Source organism: Choloepus didactylus, chromosome X (genome assembly GCF_015220235.1).
Source record: "Choloepus didactylus isolate mChoDid1 chromosome X, mChoDid1.pri, whole genome shotgun sequence".
NCBI lineage: Eukaryota > Metazoa > Chordata > Mammalia > Pilosa > Megalonychidae > Choloepus > Choloepus didactylus.
In genome coordinates this window covers 74,884,206-74,907,366 of record NC_051334.1, presented here as the reverse complement: position 1 = coordinate 74,907,366, position 23,161 = coordinate 74,884,206, and the positions used below count along the sequence as shown (strand labels likewise).

At 45.5% G+C, this 23,161-nt stretch overlaps 2 protein-coding genes across 2 annotated transcripts; one reads left to right on the top strand and one right to left on the bottom strand.

The window, feature by feature from the left end:
* Positions 1-10: 10 nt before the first annotated feature.
* On the top strand, positions 11-2,940 carry CXHXorf65 (chromosome X CXorf65 homolog). The gene is given in 6 exon segments (XM_037821662.1): positions 11-540; positions 668-754; positions 955-1,089; positions 1,410-1,478; positions 1,924-2,049; positions 2,249-2,940. Coding segments are annotated over 6 exon segments (483 nt in total). The 5' UTR covers positions 11-515; the 3' UTR covers positions 2,290-2,940.
* Positions 2,834-9,991, bottom strand: FOXO4 (forkhead box O4). Its single transcript, XM_037821660.1, has 3 exons — positions 9,119-9,991; positions 4,648-5,707; positions 2,834-4,299 (listed from the first exon to the last, which is right to left on the bottom strand). Exons 1-3 carry the CDS (start codon positions 9,569-9,571, stop codon positions 4,292-4,294), a joined length of 1,521 nt encoding a protein of 506 aa, XP_037677588.1. The 5' UTR covers positions 9,572-9,991; the 3' UTR covers positions 2,834-4,291.
* Between the last annotated feature and the right edge of the window lie 13,170 nt (positions 9,992-23,161).

The following is a 23,161-nucleotide window of genomic DNA, read 5'->3' as shown; positions in this document are numbered from 1 at the left end:
ACAATAGGGGTGGGAGGCATGGTGCTGAGGGTAGGAAAAAGGAGTAGTAGACTCATACACTGGAAGGGATAGTACTAAAAATTAAGTACAAAAGAGTACTGTTACAGAAACTTTTCTCTAGGTGTCCCACACTCATTCCAAGGTCCAGATTAGAGCTAGACTTACTTACCCTGTTGCCCTCCTGCCCCGCACTTCTCAGCAAATCTTTTATAGACTCTACCCAAGTTCTTCTCTTCTTATCCTTACTTGACCCTCTGCCACACATCTGACATCTGACCTCATAATCCCTCAACTGCAGCCTCAGGCCCCACCCTTAGCAATGCTGATTATCCACAACTGCCAATAGCTCCCTCCTCTCTGCCCAGTTTGGGCCTTCTTGGCCTATGGGATCCATCTGGTCCCCCACTCCCCCAACCCCATGGCCCCCACTTGACCTCCCCCCAAGATCTCCTGAACACCCTACTTCTGCATGAGTGATCACGCCCCTCTCTGAAGACTGAGACAATCTTGAGAGTATGTTCATCTACATCAAACATGGAGGTGAGGGGCACCACAGAGCTGGAATCCATGTATTGGGGAGAGGAGGTGGGGTTTGAAGGCAATGGAGATCATAGGGATTGTATAACTAAAGAAGGGCCCACACATGCCCCACCCCATCTCTTTTCAGATAATCAGCAGTTTCTGGTCAATACCAATTGCGCTGTCCTCCTGTTGCTGCATTACACCCGCAGTAAATTGGGGTTGTCTAAAACAGGTGAGACGTTTGGGGAGGGGACTAATGGCCAGGGGTCAGAAGTCCTAGGATCATCCCTAGTTCCCAAACCCTCTTCCTGGCAAGAAAGGAGTTCCTCTTATCCATACAGCTTCCTTCAACCCATTCATTATAGGACCACTGGGCCCTTTTGCTCCTACTCTTTCCATAGCTGCCCCAATTACCTTGTGGCCTCCCCCTAGACACCATCGATTTGTGTGATGAAACGGGGACAATGAAGATGCTATTCCTGACGAAGACCCCAGGAGACTACGCCAGCAATTTCCTTACACCCCGAAACACCTACTACGTTTGTAGGGTGGACCGTGGGCCATGAGGTAGAGACTTGGGAGCCCTCCCCAGAGATAGAGCAAGGCCTGAAAATGGATCATGACCTTGTCCAGAAAATAGGGCATCTTTAACCAGATCCAAACTGACCAACTCTTGTTATCCTAAGAAAAGGCACTGCATCTATGATAATAGGTTGGGTTCACACATACCGCGTCCTCCCACCTTACGCTAGGGGTAGATCGAAGGGGAGGTAATAAGGTAAACCTGTCAAAGTTAGTTTTTGGTGTTAGGGTCCTGAAATCTTGGGCTTTGGGAGAGTGGAGACTTGGGGACAGTGACTAGTGAGAGCACACTGCTGTGTTCACAGGAACCCGATTTGAGAATGCCTACAGAGCTTTTGTGCCTCTCCTGAAGAATCCAGAGCCTGAGCTAATTGGTAAGGAGTATGATGGAGGAGGGAAGAACATGGAGAGTGCTGTTCGTAGCTGTGTGATGGAGAATATAGGGTGAGATCATGGGATTTCAGGGAAAGGGGTCAGACTGGAATCGAGGTCCATGTCCATGGCAGGAGAGACGTTTAGCTCAAACCAGGTGGAGTATTGCCTGCGTTTCTCACATCCCCTCTCCCATGTCTCAGCCATCTTCTCAGAATACCTCCCTACCACCACCCCATCATTTCCATCTTTCTCTTCATTCTTTTTTCTTTGATGTCTTAGTATCCCAATTCCCACTGAAAGGGGCAAAGCTTAGGGACCTTCAGATTATGCCTCAGCTTAGCTTTTGGCCAGGTTATTCCCAGTGATGATTTGAATGATGGGGGTGGTTAGGATGAGTAAGGTCTCTGGTCCTCAGAGGTCTGGGTGACTTTTCCTGGTTCCTAGACGCATTGCACACACAATGTGACTTCCTAGAGAGGAACAGAATAAAAATGCTTAGAAGCCAAGAAGTCAAGAAGGTCATTCCAGTTGAGTCTTCCGTGCACCTACCAGTACGAACCCCCAAACGAGGTCTGTTCCAGTGCCTTCCTCTTTTGACCAGCCCGTTGAGGGGTCCTCTACCCCCACCCTCCCACCCCCACCCTAACCCCAACACCCATCCCCAAGACCTGCCTCTAACCTCTTTGTCCTTCCTTTAGCCCTAGTTTGTAGAAATCTTCCTTGGAGGAGCCCCTTTGTTTATTTACTTACTGACTCTTCTTCTTTCCAGTACAAATTATCAGGATGAGCAGAGGAAGAGGGGGCCACTAGTCTGCTCTTTAAGACCAGAGCAGACTTTCTCAGCAGGAGGGAAAAATATCGCTAACTAAATAAACTCACCAAGCTAAAGCAGTAATACTAGGTATGAAATTACTGGGATTTAACATGAGGTCCCCTTTTCTAGAAAGACTCCTTCCCCCAATATCTGCCCCAAGAGTTAAGTAGCCCTGGGCATCATGGAGATTCTGAGGGTAGGTTGGGGCGGGAGGACAGAGCAAGGGTGAGCACATGGGTGGGGGTGAGGGAAGACTGTGAAGTCTAGTACAATGAGCCTTTGAGGGATGGAGTAGGGGGTAGGATTCTCTCAGACCAGACTATCTCCCCTGCAAAGTCTATTCCACAGCCCACCTACTCCTACTGGGGCATTTTCCCTCTCCTGCCACACTCCACCACCTCCCCCAGCTGAAATCCCCCACCCCCCACCTCTCTGCCTCTGGGCAATCCCACCCTACTGCCCTGCTCTTCCCCTCCGCCTTCCCCCTTATCCCAGGGGAGCAGCAAGGCGGCAGAAACCAGAGCTGGTTATAGGCATTTATTGAATTTATTCATTTATTGATTTGACACACTTCCCCACTCCAATCTAGCACATGATACAATCTGGGTAGGCCAGGCGCTGACACAGGAAATGATGGGAACCCACAGCAGGGGTGGGGGAGGGGACAATGCAAAGGGGACTGGGGGAGGGGCCGCTTTGGGGGCTGGGGTGGAGGAGCCCCAGATGGCCTCCCTGGCAGGTGCTAGTAAACCTGATCCCCACCCCCCCATCCCTGCTCATTTCCCAGACCCTCAGCCAAGCTCTCCAGCTCCCCCTTCCCTGTTTCTCCCCTCCCCCCTGCCTGCCACCACACACACTTCCACATAACCCCTGTAGTCAGGGAAGAGGAAGAAGGGCAGGGACAGCTGTCAGAGGCCTTGAACAGGGAGGTCTCTGTACCTAACTTTACCACCCGAAATCCTTCCCTCCTTCTCTCCCCCTGCCCCTTCCCAGGCCCCACGCTAATTCCAGGCCTTCAATGCACTCTCCCCTGTAGCACTAACCCACACTGGGTCATACAAGAGTGTGGCTGCATCCCAACACCACACACTCCCAGGTACAACTTGACAGAACGAGGGGACCTGGCTTAGCCTTTTCCTTGGGGAACTGCCAACCAATTTCCACACAGACTTTATTCTAGACGTGATCCAAATGGGAGCTCTTCCCCTTGTACACTGTTGCTCCCCACTGCATCTCCCCGTTTTCCTTCTCTGTTTTGGCCTCAAGTTCTCTCTCCCATTTCCCCGTGTCACCCCCAGTATTGTCTGTAGTGTTTTGCATCATGTCACTATGACAAAGCCGTCAGAAAGAAAAGGATTCTCTCCCCATCGCTAGCACCTTGCCACTGTTAAAAATCTATTTGTGTTTATATTTCTTTAAAAGTTTTATAAAAAGCCTCTCTGTTATCTGCAGCCTTCCAATGGGTGATTTGGCCTGGCTAACCATTCCAGCGCACAGACCTTGGCCCTTCCAGCTCTCCCCTAGTCCCCCCACCCCCACACCACTGGCCCAAGGGGCCACTGCATAAAAGTCCCAGGCTCAACCTAGCTGGCCCAGCTCAGATAAGACTCTACAAAAGATCCTGCTCCCAAAGGCAGGGGTAAGGCCACTGGTGACTTCACATTTCCAACGGCATTGCCTGCCCCTGCCACAAAGCCTAGGGGGTAGGAATGGGGGAAGCCAAGAATGGCTCCAGGGAGGGGGCCTTACCCCCTAATTGGCACAGTGGGAATAATCCCTCTCCTTTTCCCCCTCCCATTTCCCTCCCCCCCCCATAGTCCCCATATGGGGCAACTTTATCTTTATAATTTCCTCATCACCCTTGTGTGACCAGACCCCACCCTAGCTCTAAAGCAGGGTACCAAATTCCCCGGGAGGAGTCAAGGGCAAAGAGTGGATATGCACACGCCTGGCTCCACCTCTGAAGCGGGGCGGAGAGAGAAAGCTTCCAGCCATGGCTCAGGGATCTGAGGGAAGAAGAAGTGGAGAATGAGGTAAGAGGCTTATCTGGGGCATGGCAACTTCCCACCACCCATGTTCACACCAGGGAAAAGAGACCTCTCCCCAGCCAGATGCCCCCACCAACCACACATACCTCCTCTGTGCCTCCTTGTAGGGGTGAGCACTGCCAAGGGGCCCAGAATTCCCATCAAGAAATTATGCCACTCGGACACAAGCTATCCTTTCTCTAATTCCCCAGGAGCTCCAGCTATCCCATGTTCTAAATCTCCCCCTTGCTCAGATTATGGGACTAGCTGGGCACTAAAGAGAGGACATGGGTCATGAGATGCACGAGTGATTAAAGAGTGCTGTACCTGGCTCGAAGTTGAAGTCCAGTCCCTCGCCCCCATCCATGAGGTCACTGATGATGTTATCCATGTCACACTCCAGGTTCTCCATGTACATATCAAGATCTAGATCCTGAGGCATTCTGTCTTGGCTTGCAGTGTCAGTAGAGGGTGTGAGCACAGGAATCCCCAGGGTCTTGGGGATGGGCGCACTGGCCATGACCGGAGGTGGTGATATCATAGAAAGGGTAGGAACCAGACCGCTGGGGCCTGGAGCCTCAAGGGCCTTGGGGCATGGGCCGACTCCTGTGGCTAGCTTACTGGAGGAAGGCAATCCCCCCAGCAACAGAAGTGTCGGAGCCTGGGATAGGATGGGATCTACCTGGGTCATGAGAACGTCAGCAGGGGATGGTGGCGTATCAGAGGTGAGCAGGGCCTCCAGAGGCTGGGAGCTTGAGAAGCACCCTTCTCCTGCTGACAGGGACCCCTCTGCTGTGCTGAAGAGGGAGGTGCTGTAGGTGTGTAAGGGGCCAGGAACCCCAGGATGCTGCAAAGAGAAGCCAGAGAGACTGCTCCGAGATAGCAGGGAATGGGAAGATGTGAGATTGAGCCCATCTAACAGCTCTAGATCCTCGTTTAGGCGGGGAGGGACACCCCCTGAATAGCTGCTGACTGAGGCTGGTATTTCCTCCTCCGCCAGCACCTCGGGCTCTGGCCTCTTGGGGGACAGCCGGGTGCTGACAGTGCTAGCATTGGAACTGCTTCGTGGACGGAAGGTGGTCCACACATCGGTTTCCTCACGGTTTCGAGAGCAAGGGCTGCCTGACCACTTGGCAAAGTGGCCAACAGGGCTTGTCGGAGTGGCACCTTCAGGTGGAGCTGGCAGCACAGCTGGTTTCTTCTTGGGGGCCTTGCCGCGGCCCCGGAGCAGCTTGCCGCTGCTATCCATGGAGGCTGCCCGGCGGCGGGGCGCCTTGCCGCTCTTGCCTCCCTCCGGGTTCAGCATCCACCAGGAGCTCTTGCCGGTGGCCTCGTTGTGAACCTTGATGAACTTGCTGTGCAGGGACAGGTTGTGGCGGATCGAGTTCTGGAGGGGGCAGAGGCAGAAGGAAAGGGGAATGAAGTGTGTGTGGGGGGAAGGTCAGGGTCTAGCAGTCTAGTCTAAAAGGGTGCTGGGACACAGCAGGGGCATTTCCGGGGACTCAGAGAAAGCCAAATCCCAGGAGGAAAACAAATGGGCAGAGGCAGGGATGAGGAGGGAGGAGACCACGCACAGTTCCCCCCCCTAAGACTAGCTGCTCAGTTTCTGTTCCAAACTATCTGCACAGGGCCCCGGAAATCGGGTCTGAACAGCATTCTTCTGCAGAGGGCACTGCGCCTATCTTGGAAAAGCTCACAGCACCCTACTCCTCCGGAGTTCTCAGAGGGGCTGTCTGGGGTTGGTGGGGTGGGGGAGGCACACCCCTGGTCTAGCAAGAACTTGGCTCGGGTGGGAAAAGAGCATTCCATACCTCCACCCCTTTCCTTGAGAGCAGGCTTGGGTGGAGTTTACAGGACAGTGGTGTAACACCAGCCAGTGACTGACCCATCCTGTCTTGAGCCAGTTCTCTGAATAGGCTGAGGGGCTGGGGCCTCAGCCCAGTTGGTGCTCCATCCCCACAGGGCATTTGGGCCCCGGCTCTCCATATGATTTGAACATTCCCTTTTCCTCCTTAACTCCAACCTTATTTCTCCCAAACCCCGACACACACCCTCAACTATGCCTCCAACACACAAGGTGCGTTCTTCCCTTCCTTCTCCTGAGAACTGTCTCCCCTCCCTAAATTCTACGGGTTCATCAAGACCGAGCTGAAATCGCCGCTTGACTTCTGCAGCCGAACGTCCACAGTGTTTTTCATCGGTTCCACACAATTTTACTCGATCTCTATTGTACTGTTTACAGTTTCACGTAATTAGTTCATCAACTGTAAGTAAGTACCGAGTGCCTGGATCATGTCCCCCATTCCCGCATCCCCTAACAGTGCCTCTCAGAGTGCCAGACTCACGGAACGTAGTAGATCACTATTTGTTACCTGATTGGTGGGAAGCTCCTCTTGAGGCTCTGTCAGCTCTTGAATGCCTTGGGTATTGGAAGCTATGTCTTTTCTCTAGGGCTGAGTTTCCTTGGGGGGCCCAGGGAGCCGAGATTGGCAGGTTCTTGAGTCCTCAGCACTACTTATTTCTAACTGGTCGCCCAAGGCTAGTTACACCACTGTCCCTCCCCCCACCTCCCTTCTTTTCCCAATCTCCTTCCTAGCTCCTTTCCCCCACTTCTCCTCAGGAATTTATGCTTAAGCTCTCCAACCTTAGGGGCATTTGACCTCCTACATGGAGATATTTAGTGTTTAGAAACTCAGGAGGAGCTGCTAAGGGCTTGGAGCAATTAGGCTGAGGCTATAAACAGAAAGCACTTGATGTGGTTTCTCCGACTGGTGCTCTCTAAGTTAAGGAGACCCTTTGCCTGGGGAAAGATGCTTGAGCAGCTTCTTGTTCCAGGGCTCTTCAGCCAAAGGACTCTTTGCCTCCCCGAAACCCTGCCGTAATGGCACTCCAACTACTCTGCCTGCACTGATGCTCCTAGCTCCTTCAAGGAGTCCCACTTGTCCATCCAGCCTGGGCTCTTAGCAACTGAGGACCACAGTGATTTCTGGCACCACGAATTCCCCCTTTCTATCCTCTAACTCTGAGTCTGTTGAGAAGGCCCATTCGTTCCCTACTACTTAGGATCCATATGGTCCATTTGTTCATCCCCTCTTCTTTAGGCCTCAGAACTAGTAAGTGGTACGGCTTCCTATCTGGAGAGGTGAGCTCCCTAGAAAAGCCCACAACTCTTACACGCTGGAAAGGGGGTGGCTGCTAATTGCTCCCCAAGCCATCTTCCCTAAGCTTTCTTGTTCTAAGTGAGTGCCGCCCCCTGGTGGGGTGGGAGTAACCTTGGCACATCACCAGGGAAGCTAGTTTAGGCTCAAGGCTTTTCCCTACCTCCCCAGGGCTTTGAGGCCTGAGGCTCAGCCTGACTTGGTTTTGCCTTCATTCCAAGAGCAAGTCATGCTCTTCTTAGGTTCTGGAAGAGAATTTGGCAGCATGGACTAGCAAGAAAGAGCATATGAGTTATAGTTAGAAGACCTGGGTTCAAATCCTCATCCTACTGATAGATGGCAATTTTCCTAACCTTTCTGTACCTTAGTTTCCTAATATTTAAATGTGGGGTCACAGAATTGCCCTGAAGATTAATGGAATAAATAATTTTAAAAATACTTTAGGAACCAAAAAGCCCTGTATTAAGTGTGACTTTTCAGGAGGGACTACACTCCTACAGCATAACTAACAACTCGTGGTTATTTCTTTTGCCCTGGAAAATGAACCTAAGAGAAAAGAAAAACAGCTGTGTAGGCTGGGTCCAAGGAGGGGAGCTCTTTATGAGCTGAGACTATGGCCTGGTAGTCCACCCAGAAATAGTGCCAAGGGTCTCAGTCAGCTGTCCCTTTTTCTGTTCTGCGCAGCCCCTTGGGATATCACAGATCTGATCCCTCATTCTCCTATACCTCTGCTCATTCGACCCTCTGTATGTCATTGTACACTGAGCTCACCACCTACCTGGGAGGGGGGGTAGATGGGTTTATGAGACATCAGTAGAGGTTAGGGATTAGAGCCTCATTATTTCTCAGGACAAGTTTTCAGAGCATTTCTGAGATCTTTCCTTGCGATTTCTTTATGGAAGGCCAAGGGGACTCCCAAACTGGTGCTCTGAAGTCAGAGCCTTGCCTCCTTTTTTATGACTAATATTCCTCAATAGTAAATAAAGAACTTTCCCCCAAATTGGATAGTCCCTTGCAAGGGAGAGTTTCTTGGCATTATAGGGTAAACTGAGGCAGGTAGTAGCTCATAGCTCTTTTTCTTCCTAGTACACAAGAGCAACTACCTTACCCCATGAATAGCACACATTTTACCTTCTGCCTCCCCCACTCCCTCCTCTGGGACAGAACAGCCCTAGAACAGTACCTCTATCCTGAGGTATTGGGAGGCAAGCAGGGAATCCAAGTAATCCCACAGGAATGGGAGAAAAGGTATTGGGATGGGAGGTGGGGAAGAGGGAAGGCTAGGCTCATGTGGGGAATCCACACAGTTCCTGCTGTACATAGGATAAAGACTTCTCTGTGGAAATAAGTATTTGGGGCAGCCCAAGCCAAAGTGCTGGGAGTGTTGAGCAGTGCGCTGAGAATTCAATTTTCTCCAGGGAAGGGATAGTGTCTTATTCATCTGTGATCCTCCTGCATCAAGCACTGAGCATGGCAAATACTAGTACTAAGTACGTGTTTGTCTAATTGACCATAGAAGGTGGATCTCTGGGCTTTCTAAGGGGGTGGGCACGGTAAAAGGGGCCCCAGAGTAGAAGTAGGGAGGCTAGGGGACCCAGGGGTAGGTGGCGTTGGGACAGAGGTAAACGGGTCATAGTTACCTTCCATCCTGCTGAGCTGTTGCTGTCACCCTTGTCCTTGAAGTAGGGCACTGTGCAGACCATCCACTCATAGATTTGGGCGAGTGTCAGTCGCTTCTCCGGGGCGCTTTCAATGGCCTGGCTGATGAGTTCTGCATATGACTGATTTCCCCAGGCATTCCGACGGGAGCCTCCCTTCCGAGGACCTGTTACAGCCCCCAGGATCCCGGACTGGGGGCCCCCTGCCGGCTCTGGGAGCCGGGAGGGCAACAGGATCGGGTCTGAGCGCCCCTCCGAGTGTACCTTCTCTCTTAGACCTGGCTCCACCTCGGGCGGCTCGGATGGCTCGGTAGCAAGCTCTGGGCGAGGAAGGGGCCAGGTGCAGGAGCGAGGTCGGCTCTGGGGTTCGAAGTCGGGATCGAGGTCTATGATCGCGGCAGCCTCTGTGGCTGAATTCTCATTCCCTGGATCCATACGTAGAGTCGGACCTCCGCGGCTCAGCGTTCAGTGGAGCCTGCCACAGTCCCTCGCGATGCCTCCCCCCAGGGGGGAAGCATCGAGGGCTAGGGGGCACATTCCTGCCAGTCCTCAGAAAGTCGCGAACTTCCCCCTCGCCACAGGACTCTGGCCCCCAAGCTGTCCCTTCCACACAGTTCTCCGCTTCTCTTCCCGACTATAGCCTCCGAGCTCTTTCCGAGACACCACCTGTAACCTCCCTCCAGCGAAGACACTTTTTCTCCAACCTCTCACTCAGCTTCCTGCTCTTTTAAACCTGAGGCACCGTATCCCCTCATACACTGCGCTCCCATCACCGATCTTCTCCTTAGCCGCAGTTCCCTCCCCCTTTTAAGTTGCTGCCCCCCGGACACTCCTACCAAATTTCCTTCACTCGGATCGCTGCCCTCCCCCACGCCCCGCTCCCCCGCGTCACTTGCCCCTCCCCTGGCTTCCCCTCCCCCCCTCCCTTCCCTCCACTCTTAATAGGGTCCAGGTTCACGCGGCCCTGGCCTCTCTTATTCCCGCAACAATTCCCCTATCAAACCCCCCACCCCCCGCCCCCCGGGTTTCCCTTTTGTTTTGCTCCAAGCAGCAGCCCCCGCCTGACGTCTCTGTTTACCACTCGCCGGGGGAGCCATCTGCGCACGCGCTGGAGAGCCAGTTGGGAAACCGAGTTCTTCAGTCGTGCCACCCTGGTCAGCCTTGAGGACTACATCTCCCGTCTTACTTCGCGGCCAGGAGCCCCATACCGGTGGCAGGAGAGCGGCGTGGCAGGATATAGGAAGGTGGAACTCTTATTTATTAGAGGCCGTGGCGGACTCTCTTTCATTTCTTAAAAATCGCTTTCCACCTATCTCCCTTTTCCTCTCTCTTCCTGGCGATTGAGAGGCACTAGACCTTTCCCTCCTTTAGTGAAGAGAGGGCACAAGAAGCCGAAAACCGAGAAGCTGGAAAATAGGATTTATGCATGTTGGGGAGTGGGGTGGAGGGCTTGTGCCGTGTGGCATAAACAATGGTTAGTTAATGGTAGTGTCTCGCCCCCTCCCACACTACGCAATTCCACACTGACAGTGCGGTTACTTACCAGCCAGTTTGCTCCACGGGCTCTTCTGGCCAACCCTTAAATATTGGTATTCTCCAGGTTTCTATCTTCAACGGCTTCACTTCTCATTCAGCAGGTCCCAACTGAACTTATCTGTTTTTGCACCCACGCCCCTATCCTCTGGCTACCTTTATCTCTGACTTTGGTTGTCTTGGTCCAGCCGGGTCTCCCAAGCTAGAATTTCCCTTCACCTTTTCATCTGCCTAGCTTCCTACACCCAAAGTCCAGTTTAAGACCTTATTTATAGCCGGAATTAAATTGTAGTATCATCTTCATTGGGCTTCCTTCCATCAGTCTTTGCCCTACTACAGTTTATATTCTGTGCTAACAAAGTTACCTTTCTAAGAAACCCACCTGGTAATGATAGTTAAAGTTTACGGAGCACTTACTATTTGCCAGGCACTGTGCTGATTGTTTTCCATACATTTGCTCACTGACTCCTCAAAAATACTTTGTGAGGTGGATACTACTATTATTCCCATGGTGTAGATAAAGACATCTGTATGCCCCAAGATTAAGTGACTTGCCCAAAGTCACATGTCTAGGAAGCAGAAGAACTGTGGTCCTATCACTTACATATATAGATGTAATTTCATGCTTAAAAACCTCCTCTGATTTTCCCCATTACCTGTGTGATAAAGTTCAAACTCCTTAGCAAGGTGTAGGAAGTCCAGATTCAGGCTACATCCCGCCTTTCCTGTCTTACCTTTCCTTAGGCACACTAAGTTCCACCTGGACAGAGTTTCATATTATTCCCTGGATATCCCGTGCCCTTTTATACCCTTCCCTCTGCCTCCTGGGATGTTGTCCATCTCATTATCCCCCCCCCCCATCCTTTCCCCCTCTTTCCTCAGGTGCGGTTATTTCTCCCTTTATGGCTTTCCCAAGCACTTTGTGGAGGCTTATCTTATAGAGCACAGATCATATTGTATGTATTGTAATGGTTTGTTTACATGTCTGTCTCTCCCACTAAACTGTGAGCTCCTTTGGGCCAGAGACAAGTTTTATGTATGTTTGTGACCCTAGCTCAGCACATAGTAGACACTCAATAAATTTCTGTTGAATGAATGAATGAATGAATGAATAGAATCAGAAACCAAATGACATTGCACTTGTACATTTAACAACTTTTTAGTAAACATATTGTATGTGTTTTCTGCCTGGCTGTGTCCCAATTTTTCTGCTAGACAGCAAACCCCAAGGGCAGGGCCTGTATTTTATCTTGCCCATATATGCCTGGCATTATACCATTTGTGGTGGTTGCTTGATACATGCTCTGTGTTGATGAGGCCTTTGTCCTGTGAGGAGTGATATCCCTGCATCCAGCATTATTGGATTCCTCAGAGGTGGCGGCATGTTGGGCCATCAAAGGGATATTTGCCTGCTCATGGTAACATGAGCCTTGAGTTCATTCACTGTCTTGGTTCTCAATATTCCCGTCTCCTTCTTACCCCAACATGCATTTGTCCTCCACTTGTCATGTAGGGGGTATACAGAAGACCATGTATTCATTTGTACCTTAGGTCCAGACTGGAGAGATGGGACCTAGTTGCTCACAATGCCTGCAAACATTTCCTGCATACACCTCTTCCTCTTCCAGCCCAGCATGAGTGGTGAATTTGGTAGAGGAGAGAGCTTGGTGGGCACTAGGTCACAAGGTGCTCTCTTCTAAGTCAAACAGGTGTGGTGGCAGATCATGCTGAGCTGCTGAGACAGGGAAATAGCAGGGTGGGGCAGGCACCTGTCCTGGCTTGAGTTATATCTTGCATTGTCTCCCTTTGTGCATTTGTTTGAAATGGTCCACCTCTCCACCAACTCGTGTCCATCACATCCTTAAATTTCCAAGCCAAAGCTCAAAACTTACGTGCTCTTGGAAACTGGCTCTGACTAGCCCAACCTGACAGATAACTTATCTACTTTGTGTCTCCTGACCCTCTATGAACTCCATTCATATTCTTTTATTTTATGTTTGGGGTGACTATCACTTTGCATTTCATGAGGGTATGTTGCTCCCCCAACTAGATTATAAACCCTGCAGTTAATCAACAAATGTTTATTGGGCCTTTTCTATTAAGATTAGAGCATAACTTAAAACCCTGGATGCATCAAAATGACCATAAACCACAGGGACAAGATGATTTAGAAGGGTGAGCTGAAGGATCGGTGGGAAGATAAAAACATCATGACGTTAAATCCTGCAGCTAGAGAGGCCAGAGTTACTCACCTTATTACTGTAGGAGGGTTAGAATATATTTTAGCCAAGAGACCAAGTTAGCAAGATAGCCTTGGACATAGACGAGACATGGGTCAGGAAACAGGACTAACAAAGGCCCCTAGAAAATCACTGTTAGTCATAAGTTATGAACAGATATGGCAGGATATGGGGGCACAAGCCTTTCTCCCAGTTGAAACCCCAACTGGCTCTCCGTTCATGACTCATTTTGTTTTCCTCTTGAAGGTCATAGAAGTTTGGCCCTTTTGCGTCTTTCACTGCCACTGCCCACTCTTCTTCCTTGGGTGGGGTACCTCCCACCCAAGCCTGCTGCCAAACTGGCTCTATTAATTTGAATTGAGATAGATGGCTCCCCACTTCTCTCTTACCCTGCCTGGCTTTGAAAAAACATGCAACCCCCACCTAGAGTTTTTATAGGATTTTTTGCTAATGACTACGGGGAAAGATGCAAGAGTTAACAATAATAATGAAAAAGTTAAAGGAATCTCAGAAAGTGTATCCTCTGCTTGTCCCTGGTCTCCATAGATATATATGGGACATACATATTTTTGGTAGTCCCCCTCCCTCAGTCCCTTCTTACATGTTTCTGTGGAAAATTTCTAGTCCTTGTCTCAGAAGCCAGCATCACTCTCCCAACCTTGTCTGTTGTTGATTTTAAATCTTTTCAGTTAAACATTTCTTAAGAACCTACTAGGGCCCAAATCAACAGTAATCCCCCAAATCCTAAAGAATACCCAGGTCCGTATCGGAGACTCTATAAAAGTTTCACTCATGAAGTTTATTTCTCAGAAACTTAAATCCTCCAGGGTGTTCCTATGCCAGATAAGTCCCAAAACCCAGAGGAAACAGCCTCTTCAAGAACATCAATCAGATGCATCCCCCTTCCCCATAATGTCAACACTGTTTTTCAACATGAACAAGTAAGGGTGGTCACTGCCCAGATATTCCCAAAGATTGAGACAGTGATCAAATGAGAGGGAGGAGTAGCAACAGACAAGATAGGATTTAACAAAGGATTATGAATACTGAATCTTTATATAAATTTTTTTTTAGTCTCTAGGGTATTAGAACAGCTAGAAGGAAGTAACTGAAATGGTGAAATTGTAACCCATAACATTCTTTGAAATTTGCTCTATAACTACTTGTTAAATCATACTTTGAAAGTTATCACTTTTCTGTACTTACATTTCACAATAAGGAAACAACTGAAATTGTGGAACCATAACCCATAAAATTTTTTGAAATTTGTTCTAGAACTACTTGTTAAATTGTACTTTGAAAATTATCACTTTTCTGTATATATATTATATTTCACAATTAAAAAAATGTTAAAAAAAGAAAGAACCTACTAGGTTCTTAAGAACCTAGCCAGATATCAGGCTAGGTGCTTTCATATAAAGTGCATCCTAGACTTAAGTATTCAGGTTTTAGCCCTAAACAGATTTGAGGTGGTACCACTACTAAGTTTGGGGGGAACTTTCAGTCCTTTCTGGACCCTGGAAATCAGTCTGGTGCACTGAAAGAGCACTAGATTGAGTCAGGAGTCTGTGTTCCTGTTATAGCTCTGTCACTAACCACTTGAATAATGATGATAACTACACTAATGTTAATAACTGACATTTATTGAACTTTTATTATGTGTTAGGCATTGTGCTAAGTGCTTTACATGGATTATCTGATTTAATCCCCACAATAAGCATATGAGTTAAATGCTATCACTGCTTTCATTTCACAGAAGAAAATGAGACTTAAGAGAGGGTAAAAGGACCCGCTTAACATCAGAAGTTATTAAGTGGTGGAGCAGAGGTACAAATCCAGGCAGTCTGACTCCAGAGTCTACACAAGTCAATTTACCTCTTTTGGCTTTGGTGGTTTCCTCATTTGTAAAATGAGAACGTTGTATTAGATGATCTCTAAAGTCTCTTTTGACTCTAAACTCCTGTTTCCTGAGATTTTTCAATCTGGGTACAAGACCCCAGATTGCTTTTTTTGGCTTTAGGCTGTCCTGAGCTTACACTTCGCACCCACACAGGTTCTGCCCTGGCCCCCCATGTGAATAACGTCCTCAAAGCTATGTATGACCTATGACTTTGGGCCAGCCTGCCCTGACCTTCAGGCTTTGTCTTTCATGTCTCCTGTAGGGCCTCTAGGGCCCAAACCTCTGAAAGTCCTACTGGCATGATATTTATAAAGAGTTTTCAATAAAACTAAAGCATGCTTATATGAAAAGTTACATGAAAAAAGCAGGATATGATACCTTTATATACTATATATATGCTCATACTTTTTGTTTTAAAATACCTTTAGAAAAGATAGGAAGAAATATCCAAAAGTGTTAACAATGGTTATCTTTTTTTTACTTATATTTTTCTGAATTACTATGACTATGACTATGAATTACTATGACTATTACTATGACTATGACTTTTAAACTACAAGGGATTTGAAGCACCTTACCAAAAAATAATACAAGTACAATAAGGTTTAGAAATAAAAAATCAGAAGCCTGGAAAGGAAGAGGAAGCTGATGTGTGATGACTGAGCATTAAATTCACCTCTTTGGGTAGCCAGGGGAAAAGGGGAAACACAGTAAATTACACAATTCTTGTTATCAGAAAGAAAGAAGCATAGCAATTCCTCAAGAGAGACAAAGATTTTCCTGTCACTAAGTTTTTTTCTCCCCCAATTGAAAAGACAAGGCTATAGCACACAAAAATTTGTGGGAAAAAAATACAACACTTATGATCCCATTGCCTCATACAGTTTTCATCTTTGCCTATCAGCTTTCAGTCCTTGTCCACAGACACATATAATTTTACATGGCTGCAATTAGAGTCTGTATGCCATTTTGTGTTCTGCTTTTTTTCAATGAACATATCATAAACTCCTTTTCATATTTAGTCTTCCATAATTATAATTTTTAACAGCTACATCACGGTCCATTGCTGGCACTAAATTCCATAGAAAATGTCTCATGTGGAATTAACATAAGGGACAATGTCCTCAGTAACAGTTTCATAACACACACAGAAGTGATTTTCATATTACTTTCTTGCAATGATCCTGGCTAAGAGCCAGGGGTGTAACATTAAAGCATTTCTGCAGGGGCCGAGCTAGTATGGTTCAGGCATGTAAACTTCTGGTGCTCTAACTTGATCTGAGGACACAACTTAAAATGCCACCTAAAGGAGTGGATGGATGGAATGTCCCTTAGAATATATTCCATAAATATCTCTTCTCACAGCCAGGCTTTTGACAGGACCTCAGAGGCAGACTACACTTATTCTTGATGAAGGCCATAAGAATTGGTATGCTCTGTTGTTGACAGAGGCAGGATCCATATGTTTTGGAAGCCAGATGAACAGGTGGTAGGGTGACCGGGTTAATATTCTGGCTTGAAAGTTGACAAGCTCAGCCAGTGTTGTTGCCCGTGTGGAAGTTTATCTCGCATCCCCGTGGAGGTAGGGTGCAGACAAAACCAAATTTTTTTTAGGAAGCAACTTTTGGATCCGAGTTGCATGCCACAGAGGAGGGATTTTGATCTGCACATTTTTCAAAGCCCATAACCAGTCAGGTGGCCTGGGTGTAACAAGGAAAACCTCACAAATATTCCAATGGGAACTCTAGTTTTAGGAACCGTAGGGTCCCAGTGTGCCTGCCAGTATGAATTAGCTGCAGAATGGGGGTTATCTCGACCAATTGAAGTTTGGAGACTATTACCAAAGGTGATTAAAATTTTTGACATTAATGATATTGAGCTGTTATTTCTGGCCCTGATTATACACCAGAGCCAATTGTCTCTTAAGAACTACACCTAATATGTGATAATGTAAATATGTTACTGGCATAAAGGCGGGATCAGTTTTTATTTTAAAATTTCTATTGAAGAAACATTACAGCCAGAAAACAAAAAACTTTTTTTTAAATGGAGAAAAAGAAGAAAATCCTGCCCACTATCCTGCTGTTGTAATGCAACTATCATTAGGGTTTTGTGTATTTCTCTTATTTTTTCATATTTTTACATATTTATATTCATATTGAATATATACACTTGTGTCCTGTTTTGATAATTCTAGTTGCACAGGTAATATATGAATATACTTTCCTTTTAAAAGTTACAACATTTCAGTAAAAGCTAAAAGTTCCTTTGGACCCTTATCCCATACTCCACCCCCAGGCCCCCCACCGAACAAACCACTGTCATGAATTTGATATGTATTCTTCCAGAACTTTAAAAAAAAGCTCCTACATAGGAAAAATATAGCATCTTTTCATGTTTTTCTTTGCAACTTGTTTTTTTTTTTTTTTTTAATCTTCATTTTATTGAGATATATTCACATACCACGCAGTCATACAAAACAAATCGTACTTTCGATTGTTTACAGTACCATTACATAGTGGTACATTCATCACCCAAATCAATCCCTGACACCTTCATTAGCACACACACAAAAATAACAAGAATAATAATTAGAGTGAAAAAGAGCAATTGAAGTAAAAAAGAACACTGGGTACCTTTGTCTGTTTGTTTCCTTCCCCTATTTTTCTACTCATCCATCCATAAACTAGACAAAGTGGAGTGTGGTCCTTATGGCTTTCCCAATCCCATTGTCACCCCTCATAAGCTACATTTTATACAACTGTCTTCGAGATTCATGGGTTCTGGGTTGTAGTTTGATAGTTTCAGGTATCCACCACCAGCTACCCCAGTTCTTTAGAACCTAAAAAGGGTTGTCTAAAGTGTGCATAAGAGTGCCCACCAGAGTGACCTCTCGGCTCCTTTTGGATTCTCTCTGCCACTGAAGCTTATTTCATTTCCTTTCACATCCCCCTTTTGGTCAAGAAGATGTTCTCCGTCCCACGATGCCAGGTCTACATTCCTCCCCGGGAGTCATATTCCACGTTGCCAGGGAGATTCACTCCCTTGGGTGTCTGATCCCACGTAGGGGGGAGGGCAGTGATTTCACCTTTCAAGTTGGCTTAGCTAGAGAGACAGGGCCACATCTGAGCAACAAAGAGGCATTCGGGAGGAGGCTCTTAGGCACAACCATAGGGAGGCCTAGCCTCTCCTTTGCAGCAACCGTCTTCCCAAGGGTAAAACCTGTGGTAGAGGGCTCAACCCATCAAACCACCAGTCCCCTATGTCTGTGGTCATGTTAGCAACCATGGAGGTGGGGTAGGCGAATACCCCTGCATTCTCCACAGGCTCCTCAAGGGGGCACTACATCTTTTTTTTTCCCCTGTTTTTCTTTTTTTTTTTTTTTTTAACTTTCCCTTCTTTTTTAAATCAACTGTATGAAAAAAAAGTTAAAAAGAAAACAAACATACAATAAAAGAACATTTCAAAGAGACCATAACAAGGGAGTAAGAAAAAGACAACTAACCTAAGATAACTGCTTAACTTCCAACATGTGCAACTTGTTTTTTTCACACAAAAATGTTTTTGAGATTAATCCATATTGAGATCTCTAGTTCATTCCCTTTGGCTGCTGTCTTGTATTTAATTTAATGAATATAACACATTTTAGTTAGCCATTCCCGAAAGGAGAATTCTTATTTCTTTTTTATTGTGGCAAGAGGGTTAATAAGTCTGCTAAACTGCCCCAATTTCCCCAGTTTCACTCTGAGCATGCCAGTGCAAAGAGATAAACTGAAGTAAGCAAACAAAACAAACCAAAACCTGTCACTTTACATGCAGATGCAGAGATGTCTGGTCCCCAGAGCACCATCCTGTGAGTCTAGTTTCACAGTGCTGTCCACCAGAACTTTCTGCAATGAGGGAAATGTCCTATATCTATGCCCTCTGAGAAAGTAGCCACTAGCCTCATACGGCTATTGAGCACTTGAAATGTGGCCAGTGTAACTGAGCAACTGAATTTAAAATTTTATTTCAGTATACATTAATCCAAATTTAAATTTAGCTACATGTCACTAGTGGCTACCGTATTGAATGTTGCAGGACTGAAGCATATGGTAATAAAAGCTGCAATCTTTTATATTACAAAATACATCATCAGGAGCTCTACAACAATTGTGTCCACCCTCTAAAGGTCAATGGATGATGCTAAAATCTTGCATCGGTCCTCTTACATGCCTTCCTTTCAGGTTAAGTCTCCTTGTTCCTGGCCTCTGGTGGGTTGAAAGATGCACTATCATACAGAAAAGACAATGTTCCTAGAATGCCTATCTTTCTGGGAAATTACTAAACTCAAACTCAAACCAAACCAACACTCAACACCCTCACTTGACATTTAATTAATGAAAATCCCACAGCAGTCATCCCACTAGCCAACTAAAAGCTACAAGGATGACAAGTAGTACACGAAATCAACAGAATAGTATAAACATCTTACAAAAACGGTCTTGGCTAAGAGCCAGCATTGTTCAGTTAGTTGGGTTGTGCGTCACAAATGGGGTTTAGACCCAGGGAGAACTGATCTACCTTCTTGGTTTCCATAAATGTCTCTGGGGTTCCCTGAATCTCCATCCAGTTCTCCTTTATCACTCAGAAAGTTCCTGACTGTCCCGTATATCCTGCTACATCTGTAGCTCACATATATAGGCATGTGGTTATGCAATTTGCTCTCAGAATAGGCTCCAGAATGTCCAGATCTAGTGTTCAGTTGATGTTCTCTGGCAGCACCAAGCAGATATGACAGCACAAGTGGTATGAAGAAATATACAGCCTGTCCCTGGGAGGAATAGTGAGGGGCACAACGGCCTTAAACATCCACTTTCGGATAGTGAACACACACTCTTAATACAGCAATAATAAAATAGCATGAAAAATGTGCTAGCTATGCCTGCTATAAAAATCCATTTCTAGCTCCTCTTTTTCATATGGGCCCTGATATATGAAAGTATACCTACCCTTAGGTTCTTCCCTCCCCCCTCCCATTTCCTGTTCATTCATGTTTACTTTCTCTGATCTCTTTGTTTAGTGGCTTCTTCTGCCTCTGGCAATTTCCACTGCTGATCCCCTTTCTTCTTTTCCCGAGGCCAGACTTATAGCATCCTTCAACAAGGTCATGCACTCAGTTAATTTATAGCTGGTGTCAGACCATTAAGATATAAGTTAAAGAGAAAGGAGGCTTAAACACAGTGCTGCTTTACTCATAATTGTGGTTTGGTGTACCAGGGGACTTCTCCTACCTACCCTGAGACTTTCTAGTTTAAACTTTTAAAAAAGAAAGTTTCCCTCCTCACTATAGGAGTAATACATGTTTATTAAAGAAAAATTGTAAAATACAGAGGAGTTAAAAAAGAAAAAGCACACATAGTCCCACCAATCCAATGAAAACTGCAGTTAATATTTTGTTATATTTCTTTCTAGTATTCTTTTTTTCCCTTCTGCATGGTTTAAAAAAAAAACACTGTCATAAACTGTATATACAATTTTCTAATTTTGTTTTTTTTCCCATTTAATATATAGGCAATTTTTCAAGTGAATTACATATGTTCATAAATATAATTTTAGTGCCTACATAATATTATATCAGTAGGATATACAATAGTTTACTTAATCATTCCCTTACTGTTAGTAATTTATTTTGAAGTGGTATTAAAATGAGGATTTGCCCAAACAATAATTGCCAAGGATCTACATTAAGCACATATAGATTGTCCCAAAACAGAAATTGCCCATGTAATCACAGGAAAATGATAGTGCAATGAAAACTTCAGTTTTTCAGTGAACAGTAAATTTCTCCAACAAGTTTAAGAGAGTATAATTGTAATGAATCTGATAGTAGTGTTAGGACTTCCCTCTCCATAATGGCAGCCTGGCATAGAAGAAGAAAAATAGACTTTGGAATCAGACATTCTTTCCTTCATTCAACAAATATTGAGTGCCAAGGGCTGTAAGGACACCAATCAAAAAAAAAAAGTGCCTGCCCACACAGAGCATATAGTCTAGTGGAGTTTACAGGCAATCAAACAAGCAATTACATACAGCATGATATATCTTGGGATAGGGGAAATATGAAGTGCTATAGGTATACAAAAGAGGGACATCTAATTTGGACTTGGAGGGTCTGGGAAGGCTTCCTGGAGGAAGTGGCATCTAAGCTTAGATAGGAAGGATGAGTAGCAGTTAGCAAATTGAAGATAGGGAAGGAATTGTGCATTCCAGACAGTTTGAATAGCAAGCACAAAGACTTAGAAGCATGAGAGAAATTCCCTCTTATCTGGATATATATATTTTTTGCCTTCATTCTTGAAGGATATTTTCACTGAACATAGAGAAACAGTGCTATTCTTTCAGCAATTTAAAGATATTGTTCCACCATCTTTTGGCCTTAGTAGTTTCTAGTGAGAAGTCCATGGTAATTTGAAACGTTATGTGTAACATGTTTTTCTCTGGCTGCTTTTGATATTTTCTCTTTGGTTTTCTGCAGTTTGCTATGATATGACTAGGTGTGGTTTTCTTCACATTTATCCTATTTGGGCTTTGCTGAGCTTGAATCTGTAAATGTATGTCTTTTGCCAAATTTGGGAAGGGTTCATTGCTTCTGCAAATAATGTTTCTCCTCCATTCTCTCTTTTCTCTCCTTCTGGGACTCTGATTACATGTAATTTAGACCTCTGATATTGTCCCACTGGTCTGTGAGGCTGTGTTCATTTTTTTTCCCCAATCTTTTCTCTCTCTTCTACAGATTGTATAATTTTTATTGTTCTGTCTTCAAGTTTACTGATTCCTTCCTCTGTCAGTTCCATTATGCTATTAAGCCCATCCAGTTAAGTTTTTTTTTGTTTTTTGTTTTTTTAGTTGTGTATTTTTAAAAATTTTTTTAATAATTCAATTTTATTGAGATATATTCACATACCATGCAGTCATACAAAACAAATTGTACATTCAATTGTTCACAGTACCATTATGTAGTTGTACATTCATCATCAAAATCAATCCCTGACACCTTCATTACCACACACACAAAAATAACAAGAATAATAATTAAAGTGAAAGAGGGCAATTAAAGTAAAAAAGAACACTGGGTGCCTTTGTTTGTTTGTTTGTTTTTTTCCTTCCCCCATTTTTCTACTCATCCATCCATAAACTAGACAAAGGGCAGTGTGGTCCATATGGCTTTCCCAATCACATTGTCACCCCTCATAAGCTACATTTTTATACAATCGTCTTCAAGATTCAAGGGTTCTGGGTTGTAGTTTCATAGTTTCAGGTATTTACTGCTGGCTATTCCAATTCATTAGAAACTAAAAAGGGTTATCTATATTGCATGTAAGAGTGCCCACCAGAGTGACCTCTCAGCTCATTTTGGAATCTCTCAGCCACTGAAACTTATTTCATTTCCTTGCACATCCCCCTTTTGGTCAAGAAGTTGTTCTCCATCCCACGATGCCAGGTCTAGATTCCTCCTCGGGAGTCATATTCCACGCTGCCAGGGGTATTTACACCCCTGGGTGTCAGATCCCACATAGGAGGGAGGCATCCAGTTAAGTTTTATTTCAGATATTGTATTTTCAGTTCTAGAATTTCCATTTATTTGATTTTTATATTTTTTATTTCTCTGCTGAGGTATCCTTTTTTGCATTCATTACCAAGGTATTTTTCTCTCCTCCTTGAGCATCGCTATCACAGAGTTTACCTCCATCAATTGTCTTTCCCATGAGAATGGATCACGTTTTCCTGATTTTTCATATATTAAGTAATTTTAGATTGTTTCCTGGACATTGTGAATGTTATGTTGTGGAGATTCTGGATTCTATTTTATTCCTCTGATGAGTGTGGATGTGCTTGTTTTTAGCAGGCAGTTAGTTTGGTTAAATTCAAACTGCAAACTCTGACTTTCCTGTAGTGGGAGGCAGCTCAAATCCCAGTTCAGTTCTTTTAGTCTTAGCTGGAAGCTGCTTTGAGTCGGTCCCATGCATGCATAGTTCAGAATAAGAATTTACACAGATAATTTGGGGCTCCTCTTCTCAGGAGCTCTCCTTTCTGACATATCCCCTCATTTCTAAAGACTGTGGTTGCCCCAGGCTCTGTTCTCTGGTTCTTCAGGCTTGAAAGATGAGGATTTCCTAATGGAGTTTTAGTGGTGTGGCTGGTGACTGCAGGTTGCCCTCAGGCAAAAGCCATAAAAATGGGAAACTCATCCCATGTTGATCCCTTATTGCATTTCAACTCCCCTCCCAAATCTGCCTGCTTCTATTCACTTTCTGGAGCCTTCAGGTGGTTTTTTTAAATGCAATTTTATTGAGATATATTCACAAACCA